General features: G+C 53.2%; 1 protein-coding gene across 1 annotated transcript; it reads right to left on the bottom strand.

The window, feature by feature from the left end:
• Positions 1 to 34: 34 nt before the first annotated feature.
• On the bottom strand, positions 35 to 26,590 carry Rabl6 (RAB, member RAS oncogene family like 6). Its single transcript, XM_090330962.1, has 15 exons — positions 26,208 to 26,590; positions 15,976 to 16,110; positions 14,999 to 15,046; positions 12,674 to 12,726; positions 11,432 to 11,523; positions 7,750 to 7,890; positions 7,266 to 7,371; positions 4,994 to 5,097; positions 3,754 to 4,058; positions 3,423 to 3,579; positions 1,962 to 2,177; positions 1,599 to 1,869; positions 1,213 to 1,384; positions 415 to 473; positions 35 to 321 (listed from the first exon to the last, which is right to left on the bottom strand). The coding sequence occupies exons 1-15, from the start codon at positions 26,335 to 26,337 to the stop codon at positions 124 to 126; spliced, it is 2,187 nt and encodes a 728-aa protein (XP_090187088.1). The 5' UTR covers positions 26,338 to 26,590; the 3' UTR covers positions 35 to 123.
• Between the last annotated feature and the right edge of the window lie 143 nt (positions 26,591 to 26,733).

Raw genomic sequence — 26,733 nt, 5'->3', positions numbered from 1 at the left:
GGCCGCGGGCCTTGCCCAGCATGGAAGTGAATGCAAAGTGGGCCGGGCCACATGGGGACAAAGACGGTGGCTGGGAAGAGGTGGCAGGGCCACAGGCAAGCTGGTCGACGGCCAGGAGCAGGCCTAGAGCTCTTCGTAGTCCCCACCCCCGGGGTGGCGGCCACTGGGAGCCCCGCCCCCAAGGAAGGCCTCGAGCTCGTCCGCAGCCTTCTGCTCCTTGCTGCGAGAAGGCTTCCGCTTCCTCTTCCGCTCCTCCTTGCCCTCCTCTTTGTCCTTGCTCTTCTTGTGTCTGCTCTTCTTCTTTGCTGCCTTGTCTTCCTCCTGGAAGCACAAAGTGGACAGCACGGTCATTAGGAGGCACCAGGAAGCAGATCCCAGGCCTGTCTGGAGGGCAGTGGAGCCCGGGGCTGGTACCTCTTTGCTCTTCTTCTTTTTCTTCTTCTTCTCCTTAGAGGGTGGTTTGCCATTCTTATCTGCACGGGAGAGACAGCCTTAGCATCTGTCCTCGGCCACCTTGCACAGGAAAGGCACAGGCCTGCCTGGTCCGACAGGAGCACTCTCCAGGCTTCCTTCCTCTCATTTGGGCCAGATCCTGGTGGTCGGGGCTGAGAGCCAGCCATAACCCTAGCCCGCTGCTAGAGGCAGTGAAGAGACTGGAAGATCGGGCCAGGATGGAGCGCTGCGCTGGCTGTACCAGAACTACCCACAGAGCCACATTCTAGCTCCATCCACATAGAAGGGCTGAACTCAATGAACCAGCCGCCAAGCACCCCTCATCTGGACATCCATCGGGCATCTCCAGCTGCCCATCCCTCCAGCCTGTCCTGGCCAAAGCCCTGTGACACCTGAAAGCCTGTGTACTGACATAACGGGTGGCACAAGCAACTGGGAAGCAGCAGCTTAGACTTCTCCAGAGCTGCAGCATGCAGCTGCCTTGGTCCTGGGCAAAGCTAAAAGGTGCTCTGGAGACACCCGGGCCAACAGCTAGAGCAATGAGGGAAGAAAGCCCAGGTAGAAGTGGCCTTTCAAATCACTGGTGAGGGACAGAAGGGCAGCCAGAGGGAGAGGTAAGACTGCTAATAAACAAGTGTGCTCATTGCCTTACTTAGGTAACTGTAGCCCCTCTGTACATCACTCTCACAATAAATTACACACACACACTGCCCAAGTCAGACCCGGCTCCAGGGAGGTGGAGGTGCCAGGCCTACCCACCTTCCTCACTACTCTCCTTGGGCCCTGGCTCCTCCAGGCCCAGCCCGAAGAGATCGGCGTCATTCTTCAGTCTGAAGGAGGGCACTGGGGGCTTGGGAGGCGGAGGGGCCTGGGCAGGGCCTGAGTCTTCGTCAGTTACGTCAGAGAGGTCTTCTCTCACGGGGAACTCGTCCTGGAGAAGGAGTGGGAGGCACTGTCGCTGTCGCACGCCCACCCCCAGGAGAGCAAGCTCAAGAATCCCCTCTGGTGTGTCTACAGCTGGCCAGGACCATGAGCAGGATGTGCACACACATGGGCCAAGGGCACCAAGCCAGTCCCTTCAGGGCTAGCACAGTCCTGGCCCCTCGGTCCCCACCTGGGAGCCCTGGTCAGCAGCCTGTTCTCACCCCTCTCCGCTGTGCATCTGACTCCTCACTCTCAAAGTCGGGGTCGTCCATGACGAAGGATAGCATCTGGGCCGCGATGGGCCCCTCGGGGTCACTCTCTGATGATGACGCTGGCGCCTCCCTGGCTTCTTGGGGTCTGTGGGCGCCCTCTGTGGGGGGCTGGGGGCTGCTCAGCCCAGGCCCTGGCTGAGCCGGGCGCCCTGCTGGTCGGGGCGCTTCCGAAAGAGCATTTGGCGTCTTCTTTTGTAACTTCGCTGCCTTGGTGGAGGAGCTGCAGGGCGATGGGGAGAAGAGTTGGGGCTCTGCTGCCACCAGTCCCTGGAGGTGTGGGAGGTGTGGGAGGCATGGGGCCCGCAGGTGTACCGTTTCGTTTCTGGTTCTGAACTGGGCTGGGGAACCAGGACGATGGCCTCAGGATGGCTTGCCGTGGCCTCGGCCTCCTCCTCACTCGAGAGGCTGACGTTCTTACTGGGGACAGGGACTGAGGGCAGCCTGGGGTGGCCACGTGGCTGATCTTCGAGGTCCACATCGTCCTGGAAACCTGCTACCATGGGGTTCCCTCCCAGGGTCTCCCCATCACTGTAAAGGAAGAGCGCGGTCACCAGAGCGGGTTCAACCCGCCCACGTCCTGGCCCCACTGGGGCACTGCCCAGGGGCACCATGCGCTCACGCAGAAGACTTCCCTCCCAAGTGGGAATGGGGTATTCAAGCAGAGCTGTGGGAGGGAAGCATGGAGCTTGATGGGCAGCGGTGCTCTGATGCTGGCCACAGGCTGGCCAGAGGGAGGGGAACCCAGCCCAAAGACCTGCAGGCTCTATTCTGGTATGCATTTTTGGAAGGCAAGCTTCTCGGTGTCTAAGACACGGAGATGCTGGAGATGCCCCCTGAGGTGGGGTCCGAAGGCAGGAAAGACACCTACTTCCTGCCCTTGGCTCAGCTAGATACCCTAGAGTGTTTAGTAGATAGGGAAGAGGACAGGGCTGTCACCAAGAGGCCAGACTCAGTAAAGGGGTCCTGTTCATTGCTCAGACCTGGAGACAAGGAGAGGTCTGGCCTCTTCTAAGGGCCTGTCCAGTCCTCAGGGAGATCTGGACCCTTATCTGCCCACCTTGCCAGCATCCACAGGCCATCTGATGAATCTCCTAGGACCCAGGACATCAGCTTTTATTTTTTATTTTTTGGCAGTTGTGGGGCTTGAACTCCGGACCCTGAGCTGTTTAGCTCAAGGCTAGCATCTACCGCTTGGAGCCACAGTGTCACTTTCCATTTTCTAGTGATGAACTGCAGATAAGTATCTAATAGGACTTTGCTAGTACAGTGACCCTAGCTACTCAGCTAGGGCACTAAAGAATGTAACACTCTTAGCTCCAATTAATCACTAGAAAAGCAGAAGTGGGGCTGTGGCTCAAGGGTAGGGCGGTAGCCTTGAGCTAAAGAGCACAGCAATAGCACCCAGGCCCAGAGTTAAGTCCCATGACACCCCCACACAAAGTCTTAAAGGACTTCGGTGCCCCGCTGGCTTTGAACCTCAATCCTCAGATCTCAGCCTCCTGAGCAGCTGATTACGAGTGTCCGCCACTGATGCCTGGCACACCAGCCTTCCTTTAGTCAGAGGTATCCAGAGTAAGCCTGGCCACCCCAATTGTTCCAGGGTGGCTAGTGGTTCGGTGGTCAATCTGCACAGACTTCCTGAGACCCATCTGACCCCTCCTTCAGGTCCCCCAGGCACAGTTCTGTTTCTGTTCTGTGACAAGAAACTGTACCATACTCCTGGGGGTCCTGGCCACCAGGCCTGGGTCCAAGCCCACCGTGTGTATTCCTTACCTGTCACTGTCCTGATGGGGGGGGATCTTGGCCTCTGCCTTCTTTTCCTCCCTGGGCAGGGTGGCGTCATCCAGGAAGCTCCGGTCAAGGCGGTCTTCAGGAACAAACTCCTCAACATTCTGAACTCTCTCCAGGGATTCTGTAGCTGGGGCCGACTCTGTTGATGGCAGAGGCTGGTTCCTCCTCACAGGGCACCTGACCCCTTAGTGCATCTGTGTTCCCTAGCTGATACCCCAAGGCGGAGCCCACCAGACAGACTGGAAACTGGAATAGTGGCTGTGGGCCACCACACCACACTAGCCCATGTCTCAAAGGCTCTTCCTAGGCTCACCTGGAGGTGACGGGCTCACGTCTGCTGCTGGTGAGGTCCCAAACAGCCGGGAGATGAGGCTGCGTCGTGGGGCGGGGGCGGTGGGGGGCAAGGCCTCCGTGGGAGTGGCCGGGGAGGTGGGCTGATGGGGTGCCGAGGCTGATGGGGTGCCGAGGGGCAGCTGGGGGGTGCTGGGGCTAGAGCTCCCAGTGGACACAGCACTCGGAGGCACGACCGGCGACTGAGAACCAGAAGACAGGCTCTGTCCATTGGCAGCCATGGGGGAAGCATGGGCACGGCTGCGAGCCTCCATCATCTCAAGGAAGCTGAGGGAAGGAGCAGGAGGGCAGTGAGTGGGGAGCCTGCTGCACAAGGCTCTCTGCCAGGGCCTCGGGTCTTCCCACCGACTTTCACACACTAACACTACTACTGACTGACACCAGGGGCCCCCACACCTTGGCCTCCTCTACACTGGCGTGGACCCCAAAGGTCACCGGCAGAGCCCATCATGACCAGCGGGTGTGCCCGGGGCTGGGTGGACCTTGCGGTTTGTTGTGTGGCAGGTAGAATCAGGACTTACACACAAGCAGCAGTCCATTCACCCCCTCACAGATCCGGCTCCTCTGCACACGTGCTGGAATCGTGCAGGCCACCAGAGGATGGGACCATGAGCGCGTAGGTGTGTGGGAGTGACCCCACGAGGGAGTGCCCGGCCAACCACAGCCTGCCCCAGGACCCAGTGGACCAGCACAGCTCTACCCACTTGCTCTATGTAAGTGCTTACCTGGCTAATTTTTTTTTTTTTTTTTTTTTTGGCCAGTCCTGGGCTTGAGCTCAGGGCCTGAGCACTGTCCTTGGGCTTTCTCAAGGCTAGAGCTCTACCACTTGAGCCACAGCACCACTTCTGGCTTTTTTTCCTGTGTATGTGGTACTGAGGAATCAAACCTGGGCCTTTGTGCATGCTAGGCAAGCAATCTACCACTAGGCCAAACTCCCGGCCCTCTGACTAAATATTTTATTATTGCACATTAATAATAAAAAGCTTTAACAGGTGACACAGGTAGCTGTCCCAAGAGCTATCTTTCCATTGAGCTGTGCTCTGAGCCCCCTGTCCTGGATGTGTGGGGCTCTAGCTAGTCTCATCATAGAGACCCAGTCCGTGGACACCAGGACCCATTGGCAGCAGTGGTTTCCACTCTCCTGCTCTGAGGGGTCAGGGTGCAGACAGGGCATTCGTGTTCCCACATGCTGGCCCACGTACATGCTGTAGTTCTGGTCCTCAGTCTCCTGCTGGACTGACAACTCCTCCAGTGTGGCATCAATGTCCAGCTGGTTTGTCTCCAGCTGCCGCAGCAGGGTCTCCCTCTAAAAAGGGAGGGGACAGGGCTGAGTACATGCCTCCCCATCAGGAACTCCAGAAAGGGAAGGGGACAGGACGCATGACATGTACTGCCCCCACCCTCAGAACAGCCTTCTACTTGGTGGGTGTGAGGTGGAGGGGGGAGGGTGAGCAGGCACTGTCTAGATGTCCACACTGGACTTGGCTGGCTCAGGAGACAGGTCCCAGAAAGGCAGCTCCACCCCCCTCCCCCCAGACACTGCTGGAAAAGTCAGACCTGCATGCTACAAAATCCATTCAGGCCTAAACACAACTGTGGTCACTTGTACATAAGCTACCATGGAAGCACCAGGGGCAGCCTCAAGGGAAGACTGCCACCCATGGATGGGGACTGAAGACCAGAAACTGGGGCAAGATGCCACTGTGGCTCCGAGTCAATATGGCTCCTTACATTTACACTCAAAAACATTGGTTTTGGCCGGGAGTTTGCCCTAGTGGTAGAGTGCCACTTCTAGCTTTTCTAGGCCAAACTCCCAGCCCCTAGGTTTTTATTTTAAACTTGCAATGTCCTAGATTCGATCCCCAGTACCAAAAAAGAAAAGAAAGCACTGTCCTTGGGCTTTCTCAAGGCTAGAGCTCTACCACTTGAGCCACAGCACCACTTCTGGCTTTTTCCTATGTATGTGGTACCGGGTCTTCGTGCATGCTAGGCAAGCACTCTACCACTAGGCCAAACTCCCAGCCCTAGAGGTATGTTTGTATATCCCTAAGGAGTATTGTGCTTTCCTTCTAGAACATCCAGGGCAGGCAAGAGACCAGAGGGCAGTGGATCGCTGAACACACCCACAATAGGAGGAAGCTGTGCTGGTCCAGTCCCCAGGGATTCTCTAGCATCCTGTTCTTTTCCCTTGGAAGCCAGGGGCAAAGCCTCCATGGAGGGGTCCAGCCGAGCCCCACCATGTCCACAGTGAGGTGAGGAAGGGCCTCCCTGGTTGGGAGTACTTTAAGACCCCACGGTTTTGTCCTCAGCACAGCCCCCTGTGTGAGCCTCGTGTCTCTCAACTGGAGAAAGACACAAGGGAAGGCTTTGTTTCCCTCAATTCTGTGTCTTCTGGAAGGGCCACAGGTTCCCAGATCCAGGTGCAAAGTCCAGGTCTGTTCAGCCTTCCTCCTGTCGACCAGTAACCTCACCCCAGGCTTCCCCTACCTGTGTTGGCGCTCTGCTCTTAGGCCCACCGAGCCCCGTCTCCCTCATGGCCTGGGAGGAGGCCATGAGAAGCTGTAACATGTACAGGGCCAGAGAAACAGTCATGGCGCCTATAGGTCCCACCTAGAGCCCCTAGTGTCCAGGAACTGGTCCCACCATGAGTTAGTTGTAGCCCACAAGCCCTTTTCCCATGCTGCAGCTGGAGAAGCCCAGAGTTCCTGCAGAGTCCAGTGTCTCCCCTATCACACAGCAAGGACCACGCCATGGCTCCTCCTCTCCTGTCTCTCCATAGCCCCAGTCAGGGCACAGGGAATGTTGTGTGAACCCAAGTAGGGGGTCAGGTGAAGCTACCCACCAAATCCTAGGGTGGCCAGGCCACTGCACAGAGGGAGGTCCCTGCAGGGCCTGGACAGAGGGCAGGATGGAACTTGTATGACCTTAACTCTCTGGCCCTGACAAAACCATGAGGAAGCACAAGAGCCAGTGGGAGTAGGCAAGGATGAAGAAACCCCACCCATCCCCACAACGTCCACCCAGACGATGCTCACAGGTCAGAGCCACGTCCGTGTCAGGAAGGCTGGGAACCTCAATCATGCATCCCAAGGGCCTGAACTTAGCCCAACAGAGCAATGGAAGACGGAGTCAGAGCCACAGGAGCTGCAGGTTCTAGAACACCTTCAACCAGCAGCTCAGTATGGACAACACCCACCTGTGCATCTGGTGCATTTTGCTGCCACCAACACCCCAGAAGCACAGGGCTCCCCTTGGGGAAGACGTCGGGGTACGCTCCTTATCAAGTGGGCCTGTCACCCACTCTCAGCCTCTTGCTGCTCTGCATGCCACCTGCAGTCCTCTGGGTCCTTGTGGGTGGCCAGCTTTCAAGATGATGTCACAAATGACATTCTCAAGGTTTGGAGAGGAGGCCTGTCCTCCACAGGGACAAGAGGAGTGGCAGCAGCCTGTGTGCCCTCGGCGGTGGGAACTCACCTGCAGCTGCAGGAATGGTATATTGAAGAACTTATGCAGGTACTTCAGGCCAAAGCTGTTCTTCATGGAAGACTCAGCATAGCGGAAGTAGGAGGAGCCTGGAGGTCTGTTTCAAGAGAGATGTAAGAGGAAGGCTCCAGGCGACAGCATGGCTCAGCCCCTCCCAGGCTGAGCCTGTGCCCCTTCCTGCAATAGGCTCTGGAGAAGCTCACACAGACTTCCTCTGGGGTAGTCTGCACAGCCGGACAGGAGCTACAGACCTGGCACACTGCTCTAGCCCCCACCTATGGCACTGCCTTCACAGAGAACTAACACTTCCCAGCTCCAGAGCTCAGGCCTCTGGATGTTTTTGTTCACGACGCGCTCTGACCCGTCCCTGCTCCATCTCCAACTCTGATGTGGCTTTTGCCTTTGCTGCCCACGCCTGCCTGTCCTCACCAGCACCACCCAACACGTGGGCCCATGGGAGGACTGGAGCACCCACCTGTCCAGGTGGTCGATGAAATCACGCACGTCGTCCGGCAGGATGACTCGGTGCTCACCCATGTCCCGGTAGTTGCCCAGCACACACACCGGAACATGGGTCGGCACCTTGGGCAGCTCCCGGAGGACGTAGTTGAAGGTCCTATGGAGGGAAGACCGCCTTAGCCTTAGTCCCAGGGACCCCCTGGGACTGCCTCTCCTGTCTGAGGTCCCACTCACTAAGCCAGAAGTGATGGCTTCTAGCTATCTAGCCTCTGACACTAGATACTAGGGAGGTGGAGATTGGGGGATCAAGGTGGAGTCGTAGACTCCCGTGTCAACCAGTGACTGGGTGCCGGGAGGTGGGCCTGGTATTCCAAGCTATGGAAGAAGCACAAAGAGGAGAATCACAGTCTAGGTTGGTCAGAGCAAACAGTGAGATTCAATCCTGAAAATAACCAGCACAAAAATGGACTTGGCTCAAGTGTGAGCTGTGGCTTAGCAAGTTCAAGGCCCTGACCTCACACAGCTACTGAGGGGCTCACTTCCAAGAGCATGCATCACTGCCAGCATCAGGCCTTGGAGAAGCCAGCCACGCACCCCTGGCATGTCCAGACACTGCACCTACCAAATCCAGGGGCCGCCTCTCCTTGAGTGCCCTGTCCATGCCCCTACGGAAACACCTCCTTCCACAAGGCCAATGCCACACTAAACCAAAATGTATCCTGAGGTCCCTGCAGCATGCATGTCCACTTTCCCTGCTCGATGGCTCTTGGTGTGGACACTGAGGTACCCCTGGAGGCAGGTGAGCTTGGCATTACATTGAGTAATGCAGCCCAGCATGCTGGCGTGGGGGTGTCGGGCAGGGGTCCCCAGGTTTGCCTATCATGGGGCCACCCTACTACTCTGCCACTGGTCATCCCACACATTTTCAAAAGGCTCACAAAGACACAACCAACTGTGGCACTGAGAGCTCGAACCCCAGCACTCGGAAGGCACAAGTACAAGTTTAAGGTCAACCTGGACTATACTGCAACATTTTTGTCTTAACACCACAAAATACCCTGTAACTAGTGATGCAGCCTTTCCCGTGGAGAAAGTAGAGAAAACACTTGTCTGTAACTGCAGAGGCCTTTGTCTTCTAGCTTATCCTCCGGAGGGCATACCCACCCTCCTCGTGACCCAGGCAGGCACGGCTTGACCACCTACGCCAATGTCGAGGCAGAGATGTCAGTGCAGCCCCTGAGGCCTGATCATGCCCGGGGCTCTGAACCTGCCCTACCTGCAGCCCTACACAGGCCTCAGGACTTCCAGGGACCCTCCGTGAAGCTGAGGGGGCCCCTCAATGCCCACACTCAACGTCACATCGACAGAGCTGTTTTCCACTCACCAGGCCAACAGACCACCACCTGTATGAGGAAGTGCGTTTCTCTGCTCTGTACCTAAAACAGGAGCACACGGTGTGAAACTGCTCAGGGCCCTGGTTACCGTCTGCGGCTAGCTCGCGGCCTTCAGTCCCTGGAGGACCCATGCACGTATGGTTGGGCCTAGTCTGAGCCTTTGTTTGCCAGGCAGAGGCTGGAGACAACCACACCCATCCAGACCATGGCCACTGAAGACCTTGAAATCCATGTCCCTCAGACGGGAGTCAGTGACACATGCCAAGTGTGGGCTCCACTTCCCAGGCTGCTTCTAGCATGTGAACCTCTACAGAACCTCTACAGGTGTGCCCACATGCACACCACTGTGTTCGTGGCCATGGGCGCTAGTATCAGCACTGGAACTCAGGGTCCTGGGCTCTTGCCTGGCTTTTTTGCTCATGGCTGGCACTGTTCCACTTGAGTCATGCCTTCAAGATAACTGTCTCACCACTCTGCTCAGGCTGGCTTCAAATCAGGACCTGTAAGGCCTTAGTCTTCTGGGTAGCCAGGCCTATGAGCTCAGGTCACCAGCTCCTGGCTATCACTGTGCCCTAAAACAAGGGCAGCATGCCACCAAGGCAGCTGTAGCAAGGTCCCAGAGTGCATGTGCAATACTGGAAGAAAATCTGGCGGCTCCAGACTTCAGCCCTGGGGCCTTGACAACAGGACATATCGTCTTCCCTTCATCTTCCCCTGCTCTATAAACATGGGCTACACATGCAATAATAACACGCCTTTAAAAGTAGTGTAGGGGAAAGGGAAACGGGGACAAAATCACGAGAAGGGGTACCAATGTGCAAGAAGTAATACACTTACTACCTGGCGAATGTAACATACATTCCCCCGACAATTAAAAAAAAAAAAAGTAGTATAAAAGCTAGGCAAGCACTTCAAAGATAACCTTACCATTTTTTTTTTTTTTTTTTTTTGCCATTCCTGGGGCTTGAACTCAGAGCCTGAAAACTGTCTTTGGGCTTTCTCAAGGCTAGAGCTCTACCACTTGAGCCTCAGCACCACTTCCTGCTTTTTTTCTATGTATGTGGTACCAAGGAACCGAACCTGGGTCTTTGTGCATGCTAGGCAAGCACTTTAACCACTAGGCCAAACTCCTAGCCCCTCACCACTGTTTTCTTCTTTGCTTTATCGCTACTGGGCTTGAACTGAAGGTCTTGCACTTGCCTGCTAGACCGTGTTCTGTCTCTTGAACCACACTTCAGCTAGATAAAGTAAAAAAGGGAAGCAGGATTTGGACTACTGGTAGAGTGCTTGCCCAGCATGCATAAAGCCCTGGGTTCCATTCCTCAGTACCACCTATACATAAAGCTGGAAGTGGAGCTGCGTATGGCTAGCTAGCCTTGAGCAAAAGAAGCTCAGGGACAGTGCTAAGGCCCTGAGTTGAGTTCAAGCTCTAGGGCTAGCAAAAAAACAAAGATAAAATAAAAGACATAGTCTTTTTTCTGGAGGAGGGGATGGTATTAAGAGTTTGAACTAAGGGCTGTTTGTTAGCCTGGTGCTCTATCACTTAAACTGAATCTCAAGACCTTCTTCAGCACTTTTTTTTGTTGGTTCTGGGGCTTGAACTCTGGGCCTGGGTGCTGTCTCTGAGCTCTTCAGTTCAAGGCTAGCACTCTACCACTTTAGCCACAGCGTCACTTCCAGTTTCCTGGTGGTTAATTGGAGACAAGAAATTTAGTGCCCGGGATGGCTCTGAATCGTTACCCTCAGATCTCAGCCTTCTGAGTAGGCAGGATTACAGGCGTGAGCCACCAGCACCCAGCCCTTCTTCAGCATTTTTAGAGGCCTGGTTTTTAGTGGTGTATAGTAGGCCAGACTTCAGGGCCGTATGTCTGGGAGCGTTCTATCCTGTGACTGGTGTCAAGAATGTGTCGCTTCCTGCTGGAACATCTCAGTGCCATCATACCTGAAGGTGGAAGGATCAGGAAGGCCCCGTGGGACCCTCAGGGGAGGCTCTGGCCTCAGCTCTTTGTTCTTGGCTGACTTGGGTCTTCACTGCCCTCCCAGTAGGACAGTGACAGTGGGTGTTAGATGACACCATGCACACGGTTACTTGGCTCTGCCAAGTTTCAGGTGGTACCTTCAGAATGGTGGGGCTGTGTAGCATACACCTTGCCACAGCCCTGAGCCATCACCACTGTCGCTGGGTCTAGGGCAAGGGCTCTGGCTGTACTGCTCACAGCTGGCCCTGTTGTAGGAGGCCCACATCAGCAATGTCCCTTAGGGCTAAGAGCTATGAGGCCACTGTCAGCTGCCTGTCCTCCTTACCACTGCTTGGTGATGTCAAACATCATGACTACCCCGTTGCAGTTCTTGTACACGTCCAGGAACTCAGCATCCAGGGCCATTTCAGACTCTGCCTGGGAGTGGGAGGGAAGAGGTGTAAGACTACGTTCTAGCCATGTGGTCCCAACCACGCAGTCTCTCAGTCAGCTGACGTGTGTGTGTGTGGGTGTGTGTGCGCGCGCGCGCGCGTGCGCGTGCATGCGCGCCTGTTCTAGGGTTTGAACTCAGGACCTGAGCACCATCCATGAACTTTTTTTTTTTGGTGGGTCATGGAGCTTGGACTCTGGGCCTGGGAGCCGTCCCTGAGCTCTTCAGATCCACAACCCCATTTCAAATCCCTTTTCTAGTATTTAATTGGAGGTAAGAGTCTCACGGTCTTTAGTGCCCAGGCTGGCTTTGAACCACAATCCTCAGATCTCAGCCTCCTGAGTAGCTAGGATTTCAGGTGTGGGCCGCCACACCCAGCTTTGTCCGTGAGTTTTTGTTTTTTTGTTGTTGTTGTTAAGGTTAGCACTCTACTAATTGAGTCACAGCTCCACTTTGGGATTTTTTGATGGTTCATTGGAGATAAGAGTATCACGGAATCTCCTGCCTGGGTTGGCTTTGAACCACAATCCAGAGTTCTCAGCTTCCTGAGTAGCTAACAAGGACTGTAGGTGTGAACCATTAGTGCCAGCTTCTGAATGGTACTTTACAAATCTAGTAAGACACAACTATCCATCTCACTTGGAAAAAAACATGAAGAAACCATAATGCTGGGTACAGAGATTTGCTTGTGGGCCTGGTCTGGCAGCAAAGGCTGCCTCTGCAGGGGAAGACTGCCACCCACACACCATCCCTTGTGCAGTGCCCCAAGGTTTATGGATCCCAACCACTGCGGTGTGGGGGGGGGGCGCACTATGAGGGGAAGGAAATGTGGCCACTTACATGCCACTGAGATTATTCAAACTAAATGGGACGATGAGTCCACCAGAGCATCTGCATACCACAGGAGATGTCATGCACATGGGACAGTCCACCCAGGCAGGCAACCACCCCAAAGAACACTCAACCCCAGTAGCACAGGTCCCATGGGAAGCTGGGGCTGATTCCTGGCCACACGTCCACAATGTGATGGAGATGTACAGACACTGGGGTCAGAAGACCTTCCATGGCCTGGATCTGTCTGCCCAATCAGTCTGCCCAGGAGAGACACAGATCAGTCTGATGATGTATGTGGCTCACCTCCTGTGGGTCATTTTCTGTCTTCAAGCCATCGCCTCGCTTTTTGCATTTTCCTAATTAAAAGACAAACAAAAGCTTAGAGGTGGGCAGGGAGTTTGGCCTAGTGGTAGAGTGCTTGCCTAGCACGCACAAAGACCCGGGTTTGATTCCTCGGTACCACATACATAGAAAAAGCTGAAGTGGTGCTGTGGCTCAAATGGCAGAGCTCTAGCCTCGAGAAAGTCCAAGGATAGGGCCCAGACAGAGTTCGAGCCTGGGATTGGCAAAAAAAAAAAAAAAAAAAAAAGCTGGAGGGGAAGTTTAGGGCAGATCCTGCAGGCCTCAGTAGCGAGGGCAGATGGATGCCCAGGACGCTCTACCACCGTGGGAAGGGCCCTCCTGACCACTGACCTCACCACGTCCAGGAGAGTAGAGTAGCAGTGACATGAGAGGCTTGCACGAGGAAAGGGGAGACACCAGCATTGGAAGGGAGGAAGAGAGGCCAGTGTCTATGATCAGGGCCAGGCCACACTGGGCACGCATGCGCACACACGCACACGCACACTCTCACTCTCTCTCTCTCTGACTGGCTGGAAGTGGGGAGGTGCAATGAGTGGTCTAGCCCCCCAGGAGCTGAAGGCCAGCTTGATCTTCCATGGTCCTCTGTGCTGGATGCTGGGCCCACTGCTCCACACAGGCCAGGCACAAGGCCCCCTTCCCTGCCAGGGCCTCTAGTGGCACCCTGTGTGTGCACGCACACAGCTGATGTGCCTGCGGGGCCAGGCTTGCTCAGCTGTACTCTTCTGGAATCACTGAGGTACAGTGGCCCCACTGTGCTCAATCAGCTGTTCCCAACTCAACCCCAATCTGACCCCTAATGAATGTGGGCTGCAGAGAGGGGCACGTACCACCTGCACCAGAAACTACAGCCATAAGAACCATCTCCAGGCAAAGCCCTCGGACTGGAGGGCACACAGCACTACCATACCATACAGTCAGTCAGAGGCAGGCCTGTAAGGTCAGGTGATGCTTTGGTCAGATATGGCTCAGCGCCACACACATGCATGCGCACATACAATGCACATATGCATGTGCACGCATACGCACACACACACTCTGTTAGCAGCAGGGTGGGCTGTGAGTTCCCATGGAAGGATCACAGAGGAACCTGTGACCTGATGTGAGAAGACGGGAGTGTAATCAGATGCTGTTGAGGACACTGGGACATCCTGTTGCTGCCTGCTGCAGCTTTTGGAAGGGATCCCGAGGGAGGGTCTACCCAGAAGTGAAGGAGCTGGAGTTTCAGTTATGAACACACAGCCCTGATTCTTATGATGCTGTGGTGAACTTCTGTCACTGAGCGGGGCCTGAGTCTATTTTGTTCTCAGGTGGAATGGATGGTTTCGTGGCTCCCTCAGTCTTTCCTTGGCAGTGAGCACCTTCTTCCTAAGGGTGGCTGCAGAGCCACAAGCTCCATACCACACAAGGCACAGACAGCCTGAGTTACAGCAGGTCCGCCAGCTTGTCTGCCTGCATTAAACCTACCAACTAAAGCTAGTAACCAAAAAGGTACAGGCTCAGGCACTCGCTCTGCCTTCCCTCCCGCTTCGTAATTCCTTGTTTCCACCTTACTCGACTGGGAATAGAGACTGTCTTCCTTATGGAGCCCCTGCCCATGATTTGTGAAAGCCTTTGTACTTTCCTGTCCAGGTGGTGTGTGGAACTTGCACTTTCCATACAAATAACCAGGGCTCCCTTCTGCTGGGCTTTCCTGGTGCAAGAGCTATGCACAGACAGCCACAAACTGGCCCCAACTAGGACAAGAATCACAAGGCATCTGCCAGTAAAGCTGAGTTTCCTGGGAGAGGAACCTCTGGTCACGGCATCAGGCTATTGCCGAGTGGAGTGTCTGGTGAGCAGCCCTCGGTGAGCCTCTGGGCTTCTCACTGAAGTTCCCTTCAGGCAGGCTGTCAGGATTCCCTGTTGGCTGAGGGGGTCCTGGAACACTCCCGTGTGGGCAGGGGTTAGGAACCTTCTCACTCCATCAAAGGCCAGCTGGTCAGGACTAAACAGGTGCTTAAAGCATCTGCGAGCTATGGGGACCCAGACGCTTGGCCAGGCTTTGAGCAGAGCTGACTGTGGCTGAACCCCACATAGGGGAGAAAGCCCATACCATACCTCCTCTACCCCTATTGTGCAGCTGGTAACTATGCCACCTCTCTGGGCCATGGCAGACTGTGCAGTAGGTACTAGGTAAAACACAGGACTCAATCAAGAGTGGAAGCAAGGGGAGATTCTATTTAGAGTGAATAGAGCATTGAAGAGAATAAGAAAGAGGCCCCTTACCTTTGTCCACTACATCCCAGACTTCAACTTTCACAACATCATCAGTGGCTAAAACAAGCAAAATTCTGGTTGGTGCCAATATCAATTAGTGGAGTCCTACAGTATGCTGCTGGCTGCGCCTCCCCAGTCTCTGTGGAGCGCTGCCTCTTTGGCAGCTTTCTAAGGAATGAGCAGGGCTGTGCCTACAGGTCTCCCCACGAGCCTACCTGTCGGGTCCCCCAGACAGACAGAGCTGCACACAGGGAGGCTGCCTGAGTCCCCTCCTCCGGCCCCCCTTTCTCTACCCTGCTGACTCCCCGTCAACTCAGGAGGCCTGGGCGCGTTACACAGAGCAGGCGCAGCCGCGGTAACAGGTCCAGTGGCCTCTGTGCCTTGCTGCATGCCCCGTGGTGCTCTCCAGGGCTGCTGGAACTCTAACTTGCCTCTTGAGAAAGGAGATCATATCCTGAGTTCCTGTGATCTTGCCTCTCTACCACCAAAACATCTTACTCAAGGGTAAGTGGGAGCAGAGACATCTACATGTCAGTGGGAGCCCTAGGGCATGGCGGGGGGGGGGGGGCCTCGAGGTGGTGGGCCAGTCAAAGTGAGTCTCAGTGTCTCTTCATGGGCTGTCAGTGTCGCCTGGTGACACTCAGAGGATGTTTTTGGAGGCGTTTCCTCTCTTGCATGCCTATAGCTGTGGCTGCTCTGCATATAAGGCTCCAATAATTAAAGGGAACTTCATGGATTTAAATCCATGAATTGGGGTGATTCAAAAGCAGCTTCTATGAATGAATGGTCCCCAAATAGCTCTGAGTTCACCTAGTGACCCCACAATGACAGCCACTGTTTGCTGTCATTGCTGTCTGGGGAAAGCACCTCCTAGGACCCAGGCAGGAGGCAGGGCAGGGTGGGGCCATATAGAGGGCCTGGGGCGCTGTGCTGCACTATGCTCCCTGGGCCATGCTGTAGTGCCATGTGCCTTCCCCTCCACTTACTCTTGTAGTTCCAGTGGATGCTGGTGACCTGGATCTCCTGAGTGGGGATGTACTCCTCCACGAACTTCTTGCCCTGCAGCCGGTGCCACAGTGCCGTCTTGCCCGTGTTCCTGTCCCCTCGGATCACAATCTTCACTGGAATGAAGAAGGCAAAGAAAATGAAATTAGAGCCACACCTCAAAATGTCTGCTCTACCTCAACAGCACAGTTTTCCTGTAGCGATCAGGCTCTGCTAATTGGCATGCCTGCGGAGAGTGGACAAAGGGTGCCCGCAGTTCTTCACCCGGACGGGCCCACGGGTACCTGAAAACAAGCAGAGCCAGCACCAAGGGCAGTAGTCGGAGCCCAGAGGGCAGGGTGATCTTCTGGGCGGGCAGAGGCCTCCTTGAGCCTGGCTTTCTGTCTGTGGGAGAACCATCTCTCCCAGAGTCGGATGCACTGGGAGCCCTGGAGGACCCTCAGCGTCAGGACTGGAATCCCCACCCAACCACACAGTAGGACCCAGGCTCTCATGGTCAACTCTTTACTCTTCCCCACATCCTGGCAGATTGACAGATTTATCATGTGCTGGGCTTGAATTCAGGGCCTCATGCTTACTGGGCTTGAACTCTACCTCCTGAGCCATACTGCAGCCAGGCTTTTTGCTATTCATTTTTGTGCCAGTACTGGAGCTTGAGATCAGGGCCTGGGTGCTAACCTTTAGTCTTTTCACTCAGATTACTGCTCTACCACTTGAACTACAGCTCCACTTCCAGCTTTTTGGTAACAGGTAGCTAAGAGACTCATGGACTTCCCTGCATGGGCTGGCTTTGAGATCTCAGGTTTCTCAGTAGCGACGATTCCGAAGCATGAGCCAGCAGTGCCTGGCTTTGGTGGGTTACTTTGGAGCTGTAGTCTCATGCTCCTCCGCCCAGGCTGGCCCCGAATCTCAGCCCTTGGGTCTTGGAGCATGATTGTGAGGAGGCTGCACTCATTCAGCGGTGTATGCAGGGTAGGCATGAGTCCCCGTGGCTGGGCAGGGCCACACAGGGCTGCTTTCAGAGAGGAGCGCCACCTTGTGTCTGAAAAGGCAGTGTGAAGGTGCCAACAGGGTCAGCAAAATAAGAGCAAGAGCTCTTCAATGTGTGAGGCTCACATTTCCCAGCTCTGTAATCATTAGTGATTCCAAGTTCACCAAGGGTCTGTGCTTCAGTTTGTCATCCGAGTTGGAGGTGCATCTCACCTCTCTGACTTGGAGGAAGAATGACACATCTGGTGAGTGACACAAAGGAAGCAATGTCAAGAGCAGGCCTGACATTTCTGGTAGTTTTTGGATTGACTCATAAGCTGGAGCTCTGGAGGCACCTGGTAGAGGGCAGTGGGTGCGGGGAGACCACGAGGACCAGGCCATCCTCGAGACTTCAGGAGGGAGCGAGGGAAGGGTCAGAGGCTTAGGGCAAGGCTAGGGGCAGGCTGTTTTTCCCATATTGTCTCATCCCACTACAGGGTTAATGAAATTCTCAGCCAGCCTGAATCCCTCTCCAGTATGGAGGACCCCGGGCACTGAAGCCTAAGGCCACCTTGGCCTCATGGCTCAGCTGGATTCAGGTGACCGTTCCCAGGCTCACTTGGCTTTGTTCCAACCCACTACTTTAAGGCATCTCTGTTCTCAGTGACACATTTATTTTCCCATGAAATGCTTCACTAAGCCTTCTCCTCCCCAAGTTGTCCTGCTCGTAGGTTCAGAATCGCCCTAAACAGACCTGACAAATGGAAGCCTTCCCTTTCACCCTGTGTTGGTCACAGGAAACAACATATAAAGCTGTCTAGACCCATAACTGGACATGGTAACAGTAGGAGACCCTCCTCTGCTGGGCAGGCATGTAAGAACTTAAGGACGTCATGGTTATAGGACTTCAGGTTTTTGTGGCCAGTTTTGGCAACTATTCTAAGGATTTATCCAAGACAGTCAATTGTTCTAAACTTTCTGGCATGATATTGTTTAAAATATTATCTATGCCGTTTAAAATAAAGTATTATCTTTATCTTTCTGATTTCTGGAACAACTATAATACTATAAATTGTGTGGGGGGGGACTACTTGGACCTGTATTCTACCATTTGAGACAAACCTTTACTTCTACTTAGGAATAAAATTTTATAAGTAACATTTTCCCTCTTTTTTTTTTTTTTTTTGCCAGTCCTGGGCTTGAGCTCAGGGCCTGAGCACTGTCCTTGGATTTTCTCAAGGCCAGCGCTCTACCACTTGAGCCTCAGCACCACTTCTGGCTTTTTTCTATGTATGTGGTACCGAGGAATCGAACCCGGGTCTTCATGCATGCTAGGCAAGCACTTTAACCACTAGGCCAAACTCCCAGCCCCTCTTTTTTTTTTTTGATCCTGGGTATTATCCCTGAGCTCTTCAGCTTAAGGCTACCCGCCTACCCTTTGAATCACAGCGCCACTTCTGGTTTTCTGGTGCTCAATTGGATAAAAGTCTCATGGACTCTAGTGCTGGGGCTGGCTTTGAATTGAAGTCCTCAGATCTCAGCCTTCTGAGTAGCTAGGATTACAGGTATGAGCCACTGTGCCCAGCCCTTTGAGGTATTTTATTGGTTTCATGATTTACATCTCTAGAAAAAGAATGCCAGGATTTCCTCCTCTTCCTCCTATTAGTTGTAGGACTTGAACTCAGGGCCTGGCACTGTCCCTGAGCTCTTTTTTTTTTTTCCTTCCCCCTCAAGGCACTCTCTCTACCACTTTGAGCCACAGCCCTGCTTCCAGTTTTTGAGAGGTTACTTAGAGATAAGTCTCATAGAAGCGGGTCTGTGACACTCTTCTACCCCAAAGCCAGAAGTGATACTGTGGCTCACTCAAAGTGGTAGAGTGCTAGCCTTGAGGGGAAAAAGGTTCAGGGACAGTGCCCAGGCTCCAAGTTCAAGCCCCATGACCAGGAAAAAAAAAAAAGAAGTATGTTTTGGAGCTGGGGATTAGTGGTAGAATATATGTCTACCATACATGAGGTCCTGGCGCTGAGCTCCCCACACGTTCCCCTTGTGTTTGTACTGTTGATCTCTGTACCTCATCCTCTTGCTTGGTTTCCTTGCTCATGACTGGTGCTTAACTACTTGAAACACACCTGGCGTCCATATTTTGCTGGTTCACAGAGTCTTATGGACTTTTCTGCCTGAGCTGGTTTTGAATCTCAGTCTTCTGAGTAGCTAAGATTATAGGTCTTGAATACAAGGCCTCATGCTTTCTAGGCAAGCCCTCTCTGTCACTTGAACCATTTCCCCTGCCCTTGTTAGTTATTTCCCAAATAGGGTTGCCCATTCTAGCCTCAGCTGGCCTGGACCTTGGAGCCTCCAATTTCTCTTTTTTAAAATTTATTTCATTTTTTTATTGTCCATAGAGGGATTAGTTACCTTCTCTTTTCTTATCCTTCCTTCCTCCCTCCCTCCCTCCCTCCCTCCCTCTCTCTCTCTTTCTTTCTTCCTTTCATCATGGGACTTGAACTCTGGGCCTGAGCTCTTCTGTTCAAGGCTACCGCCCTACCCCTTGAGCCACAGCACCACTTTCTGATCCTCCAATTTCTAACAGCTATTCATCCATCCATCCATCCATCCATCCATCCATTATTTTGTGCTGGTACTGGGGCTTGAACTCAGGGTCTGGGTCCTGTCCTCTAGTTTTACTATTCAAGGCTAATACTCTGCTGTTCTATTTTTGGCTCTTTGTTGATTAATTAGAAGAGTCTCTCAGACTTTTCCTGCCCAAGTTGGCTTTGAACCTAGTCCTTAGATCTCAGCTTCCTGAGTAGCTAGAATTAGTCATGAACCACCAATGTCCAGATCCCTTCTTCCAATCTGAGCTTTTTGCACAGATGAGATGATAGGCATATATTACCACATTCAGTTCTTTAAAAAAAAAAAAAAAAAAAGATCCCCAAATCTTACTAAGCTTTTTTTTTTTTTTTTTTGGCCTGGGCTGGCCTTGAACTTCAATCCTCCTGTCTCAATAATGACTGGACATCAGAAAGGACCTGGGGTGTTCTGTCCACTGTCTGGAACAGAAGTGACTTAGGAGTATTGTAAGTATGCCACCTGGGACATTCTGGTGACAGGATGGTTCTGAGGGCAACCCACTTTCGAGATCAACTGCCCTTCACAGCAGAGGATGCAGAGATCTGTCAGAGTTCCAGTCCCTCCACCACCATGTCACCAAGAGGGCTGGGCAGCACCCACAGCAGAAAGGCCATCACAAAGGGTGCTTCCTGAAGGACCTGGCTCTGATTTCTGACAGGTGGGATCAACAACAGCTGTGTTCCCTTCTTCCAAGTTCAAGAGCATCAGGAAACACGAATCTATCTTTCTTTCCTTCCTTCCTTTCTTTTTGCCAGTCCCGGGGCTTAAACTCAAGACCTGGGCACTGTCCTTGGGTTTTCTCAAGGCTAGTGCTCTACCACTTGATCCACAGTATCACTTCCAGCTTTTTCTATGTATGTGGCACTGAGGAATTGAACTCAGGTCTTTATGCGTGCCAGGCAAGCACAGTACCACTAGGCTAAACTCCCAGCCCACCTGAATGTTTTTCTAGTGTTCCATCTTTTCTTCTCGACCATTCTGCACTACTACAGCTACAGCGGACCAGGCCATGGCTGCGGCAGACTTCCTAGAGTACCCAGTGTCCTTTTCTGACTCCTTACTTTCACCCTTTGCTGTTTCTGGATGTGTCTCCTATAGACCATACGGCTAGATTAAAGAAACAAACCAAGCTGGGCTCAGTGGCTCACGCCTGTAATCCTACTCAGGAGGCTGACATCTGAGGATCCAGGTTCAAAGCCAGCCTGGGCACAAAAGGACCAGAGACTCTTTTTTTTTTTTTTTTTTTTTTGCCAGTCCTGGGCTTGAGCTCAGGGCCTGAGCACTGTCCTTGGACTTTCTCAAGGCTAGGGCTCTACCACTTGAGCCTCAGCACCACTTCTGGCTTTTTTCTATGTATGTGGTACCGAGGAACCGAACCCGGGTCTTCATCTTCGTGCATGCTAGGCAAGCACTTTAACCACTAGGCCAAACTCCCGGCCCGGACCAGAGACTCTTATCTACAATTAACCTCTAGAAAACAGAAGTGGGGCCTGGCTCAAGGGTAGGGTGGTAGACTTGAGCTGTAGACTCAGGGACAGCGCCCGGCCCAGAGTTCAAGCCCCATGAGCCACCAAAAAAAACCAAAAAAACAACAAAAAAAGAAACATACTACTGCTGTGATCTGCTAAGTCCTCCCTGACTGCTGACAGAAGTGGAACCATTTTTACTATTCTGGTCTCTATCTTGGTTTCCTCCAGCTTCTATCTCCTTTAAGTAGACAAGATTCCACCACCACCACCCTTTTTTTTTTTTTTTTTTTGCCAGTCCTGGACTTGAGCTCAGGGCCTGAGCACTGTCCTTGGACTTTCTCAAGGCGAGAGCTCTACCACCTGAGCCTCAGCACCACTTTCAGCTTTTTTCTCTGTATGTGGTACTGAGGAATTGAACCCAAGTCTTCGTGCATGCTAGGCAAGCACTCCACCATTAGGCCAAACTCCCGACCTAGTCCCCCTTTCTTTTTGCCTTCAGTGTAACTATACTGTTTGAACAAAAAATTCTTAAAATTTTTCTTTCCTTTTCTGCCAGTCAGGGGCTTAAACTCAGGGTCTGGGCACTGTCCTTGGGCTTTCTTAATGCTAATGCTCTACTACTTGAGCCACAGCACCACTGCTAGCTTTTTTTGTGTATTTGATACTGAGGAATTGAACCTGGGACTTTGTGCATGCTGGGCAAGCACTCTACCACTAGGCCATACTCTTGGCCCTAACTCTTAAACTTCTAACACTCATTTTTACTATACTATAGTCTAAAATTAACAAATTTCTACTGCTGGTGGCTCATGCCTATAATCCTAGCTATTCAGGAGGCTGAAATCTGAGGATCACAGTTCAATGCCAGCCCAGGCATGAGAATCCATGAGATTCTTACCTTCAATTAAACACTAGAAAACTAGAAGTGGCGCTGTGGCTCAGAGTGGTAGAGCAACAGCCTTGAGCTGAAGAACTCAGGGACAGCACCCAGGAAGCCCAGCAACCGACCAAAACAAACAAAAACAAATTATCTTTCTTTTAAATAATACCAGTTTTTGTTTTTTTGTGGGTCATGGGGCTTGAACTCTAGGCCTGGGTGCTGTCCCTAACCTCAATGCTACAATTATACTACTTGAGCTGCAACGCCACTTTCAATGAATACCAGTTTTGAACGCCTTAATGTCAATTAGTGCCATCCTTGAGTATGTGCTGACTTTTGCTGCTTTAGTTTCTTCTTTTAAAGTACCTACATAAACTGTTATTTCCAATGACTAACAAGCTTACATTTCACCTCATAATCATCAATTTCTTTACTTACCTTTGCCTTTTGGATTCTGTATTTTTTATTTTTATTTTTTGCCAGTCCTGGGGCTTTAACTCAGGGCTTGGGTACTGCCCGAGCTTCTTTTGCTCAAGCCACTTGAACCTCAACACCACTTCCAGCCTTTTCTGTTTATGTAGTGCTGAGGAATCAAACACAGGGCTTCATGCATGTTAGGCAAGCAGTCTACCACTAAGCCACATTCCCTGCCCCATGTGTCTATTTTAACACACTTTACAGCTATCTAAAGAACATTCTTCAGTATTTACCAACAGGAATCTTCACACAGTCAACTCAACCTGAGGCTGAAAATCGAACAGCTCCATTTGCTCTAGCATAGCTGAAGAAATTAAGTGTGGACTAAAAGCTACTCATAGAAGTTCTGGGAACTTCCAAGGATCTGTCTAGCTGTGGATGTACTAGGTCTCTTTGGTCAAAGGTACTGTGCTGTGTCACCTGTTAACTAAGTGTCAATTATCAAATGTGTTATTTCCTGAGGCTCTTCGTCAGTGTCCTCAGCAAGACCAATGCTAAGAGTTTCACAGGATGGTGCTCTTCTTTCAGGAAGCTACCATATATCAAAATGGCTGTAGCAAAGCCAGGCGCTGTGGCTCACACCTGTAATCCTAGCTACTTGTAAGGAGGCTGAGAACTGAGGATCATGGTTCAAAGCACACTAAAGAACGTGAAACTCTTATTTCCAACTATTAGAAAATGGGAAATGGGGCTGTGGCCTCCACGGATAGGGCGGTAGCTTTGAGCTAAAGAACCCAGAGAGTTCAAGCCCCATACCCCCCCCCCAAAAAAAAAAAAAAAAAAAAACATCAAACACAGCTAACTGGACACTACAAGTGTGTTCAGTCAAAGTAAAATGGGATAGAACAGCTGCATGCTGGTGGCTCATATCCACAATCCGGGAGACTCAGGAGGGTGAGATCTGGGGACTGTGGTGAGCAGCCAGCCTGGGCAGCAAAGTCCACAAGATTCTTATCTCCAATTGGCCAGCAAAAAGCAGGAAGTGGGGCTGTGGCTCAAGTGACAGAGCACCAGTCTTGAGTGAAAAAGCTAAGGGACAGCACAAGGCTTCTTACTTCAAGCCCCAGTATCAACACCCCCCCCCCACTAACTCAGGTAACATTCTTCCAAAATGGGAATATGCTCTAATGTGTGTCATCAGCTTTGATCCTAATTTGACATATATGCTGGGACTCATGCATGAATGACAGGAGTTACTCACCCCAACAGGTTAAACGGCAAAGGATAACATTCTGTGAGAACCACTGAGACACTTAGAAAGCAATGGTTAACGCCCACCTATAAGAATCCTAATCTAGGCTGGGAGCTTGGCCTAGTGGTAGAGTGCTTGCCTAGCATGTAGGAAGACCCAGGTTGATTCCTCAGTACCACATAAATAGAAAGGCTGGAAATGGTGCAGTGGCTCAAGTGCTAGAGCTCTACCCTTGAGAAAGACAAGGACAGCACTGAGGCCCAGAGTTCAAGCCCCCAAACTGGCAAAAAAAAAAAAAGCTGGGCACAGTGACTTATGCCTAGTTACTCAGAAAGTTGAGATCTGAGGATCAAGGTTCAAAGCCAGCCTGGGCACAAAAAGACCTGAGACAGCACTGAGGCCCAGAGTTCAAGCCCCCAAACTGGCAAAAAAAAAAAAAAGCTGGGCACAGTGACTTATGCCTAGTTACTCAGAAAGTTGAGATCTGAGGATCAAGGTTCAAAGCCAGCCTGGGCACAAAAAGACCTGAGACAGCACTGAGGCCCAGAGTTCAAGCCCCCAAACTGGCAAAAAAAAAAAAAAAAAAAAAAAAAAAAAAAAAGCTGGGCACAGTGGCTCATGCCTAGTTACTCAGAAAGTTGAGATCTGAGGATCAAGGTTCAAAGCCAGCCTGGGCACAAAAAGACCTGAGACTCTTACCTCCAATTAGCCTCTAGAAAAAGAAAAGTAGAGCTTGGCTCAAGGGTAGGGTGGTAGCCTTGAGCTGAAGAGCTCAGGTACAACACCCAGACACAAGGGTAGGGTGGTAGCCTACCTTGAGCTGAAGAGCTCAGGGATAGCACCCAGGCTGAGTTCAAGCCTCAAGACCTACCCACCCCACCCCACCCCCCCAAAAAAGAATCTTGATCTATTGCTGGTGTGATCTCCTAAGATATTAAAAAAATAAGAACTAGAAACTTTGAAAACTGCTTATTACTCAACTATGCAGACAACAGTCTCTCTCAAATGTAACTAATATACAAATTTCTCTCCTCCCATCTCCTCTTCAGTTCTGAGAGGTTATAACCAGCCCCACCAGATCCCAGAGGGTAGATTTTCTACAACCCCAGGATCACTGGGAGCTGGGTCCACTAGGGAACCAGGTACCCTTTCACAGAGTGAGCAGCTCAGGTCGAATTTCTAAGGCACTAGGGCTAGGTTTCAAGTAACACTGTAAGTAATAAATGAGGATTCCGAATGAAGATTCCGAAGACTGGCTGTGAGCATTCAGAATTCTCTGATGTGAGAGAAACACACAAGGTTTTAAGTTGACTTGAAATGAGGTTTTTATTTTGTTTAAAGAAACATTTCAGCATTGGTGTTTGAATGCAGGGCCCTGCACTGGCCAGGCAAGCAGGTGCTCCACCACTTGTGCTGCACTTCCACCTTTCTGCTTTAGTTACAGTCTCCCTACTTTGGATTTATAGCCTCACTTTTCTTGATTGGGTCAGTATGGAGTTCGACCCTCCAACTTTACCTCTCCAGTGTATTACAAATGTGAGTTTGCTTGTAAACTTGCCCAGAAATCCCTCTAATCAGTTGCTAGGTTATATTATCACCAAAACATAATACTAAGGTTCTATATAAAGTGAGCAGTGAGTGTTCCAGCATCTCCTAGCAAACAGACAGTTGAGAGGGGAGCATGTCAGCAAGGATCCATCCTAAGATTCTGCTACAAACGAGCCCACGAACCAAAGAACTCAAAAGCGGCCAGGAGGCCAGTCCAGTTCTAGGAGCTGCACCCTGTGCAGCGGGAACGGCGGGTGCTGTGGAGGGCCTCAACATACCTAACCTCCGCTTCCAGGAGGGACGGGGATGCCGGCTACAACGGCAGCAAGTCTGTGCCTCCTGGAGCGTTTTCTAAATATACCCCTCCCAAGTGCTTCCGAAGACTAAAGAGACAAACAGGCAACCAAGTGTGGAGTAGCGGATTATGTCTTCAAAGTGGGTCGGCAGTCAACCAAGCGGAAAAAGAACCCACGACGAAACTCTAGCCAGCGGGGAAGGCGGGGCTCCGGGCGCCGGGGAGCGCGCCAGGGCTGGGGCTGGGGCTGGGTCCGGGGTCCAGGGGCCAAGGGCTGGGGCCGGGGGTCCGGGGGCTGGGGTCCAGGGGCCAAGGGCTGGGTCCGGGGTCCAGGGGCCAAGGACTGGGGTCGGGGTCCAGGGGCCAAGGGCTGGGGCCGGGAGTTCGGGGGCTGGGGTCCAGGGGCCAAGGGCTGGGGCCGGGGGTCCGGGGGCTGGGGTCCAGGGCCGGGGGCTGGGTCCGGGGCTGGGGTCGGGGTCGGGGTCCCGGGCTGGGGTCGGGGCTGAGGTCGGGGTCCAGGGGCCGGGGGCTGGGGTCCGGGGACTGGGACCGGAGCCCGGAGCCCGGGCTCGGCGGGAGCAGCGCGGACCCCGGAACTCGCTCCCCCCTTACGTAACGCTCCCTCTCCCGCGAGCGCACCCGAGCCCGGCAGGGCCCCGGCTCCTGAGGGCCCAGCTCCGACCCTCAGGAGCGACGACGTCGGCGGCCCCTCTCCCCGCGCCCAGCCCCACGGCGCGGGCCGCACTCACTGTTGTACTGCACCCCCTTGGCGAAGCGCCTCTGCAGCGCCTGGTTCATGGACTGCAGCCCGGCGGGGATGTTCTTGTCCCGGGCCGGGGCCTGCTCAGACCCCACCAGCTTCTTCAGCGCCGAGAACATCTTCCTCCTGGACGCCGGAGCCAGGCGCGGCCCGGGAGCTCAGCGGCGGCGGCGGCGCGGCGCGCCCGGCACCATGTCCCGGGGCAGCCCGGGCTCCCCCGAGGCCGGAGCCGGCGCGGCCTCGAGCCGGGGGCTCGGGAGGCCTCGAACGGCGGCTCGCGGGGCCTCAGCCGCGGCAGCTGGGCTCCGGCCCCCGCGGCCTCCGGCGCGGCCGCCGTCCGCCTGTCAGTGCCGCCATACTGGCGCCGGCGGGCCTACGGGACGCGGCCTACGGGACGCCGCGAGGGCCGCGCCTGCGCACCCGCCGCGCCTGCGCACCCGCCGCGCCTGCGCACCCGCCGCGCCTGCGCACCCGCCGCGCCTGCGCACCCGCCGCGCCTGCGCACCCGCCGCGCC

Source organism: Megascapheus bottae, chromosome 3, assembly GCF_031878675.1.
Source record: "Megascapheus bottae isolate mThoBot1 chromosome 3, mThoBot2.hap1, whole genome shotgun sequence".
Taxonomy (NCBI): domain Eukaryota; kingdom Metazoa; phylum Chordata; class Mammalia; order Rodentia; family Geomyidae; genus Megascapheus; species Megascapheus bottae.
This window is presented reverse-complemented; position numbering and strand designations above follow the sequence as displayed.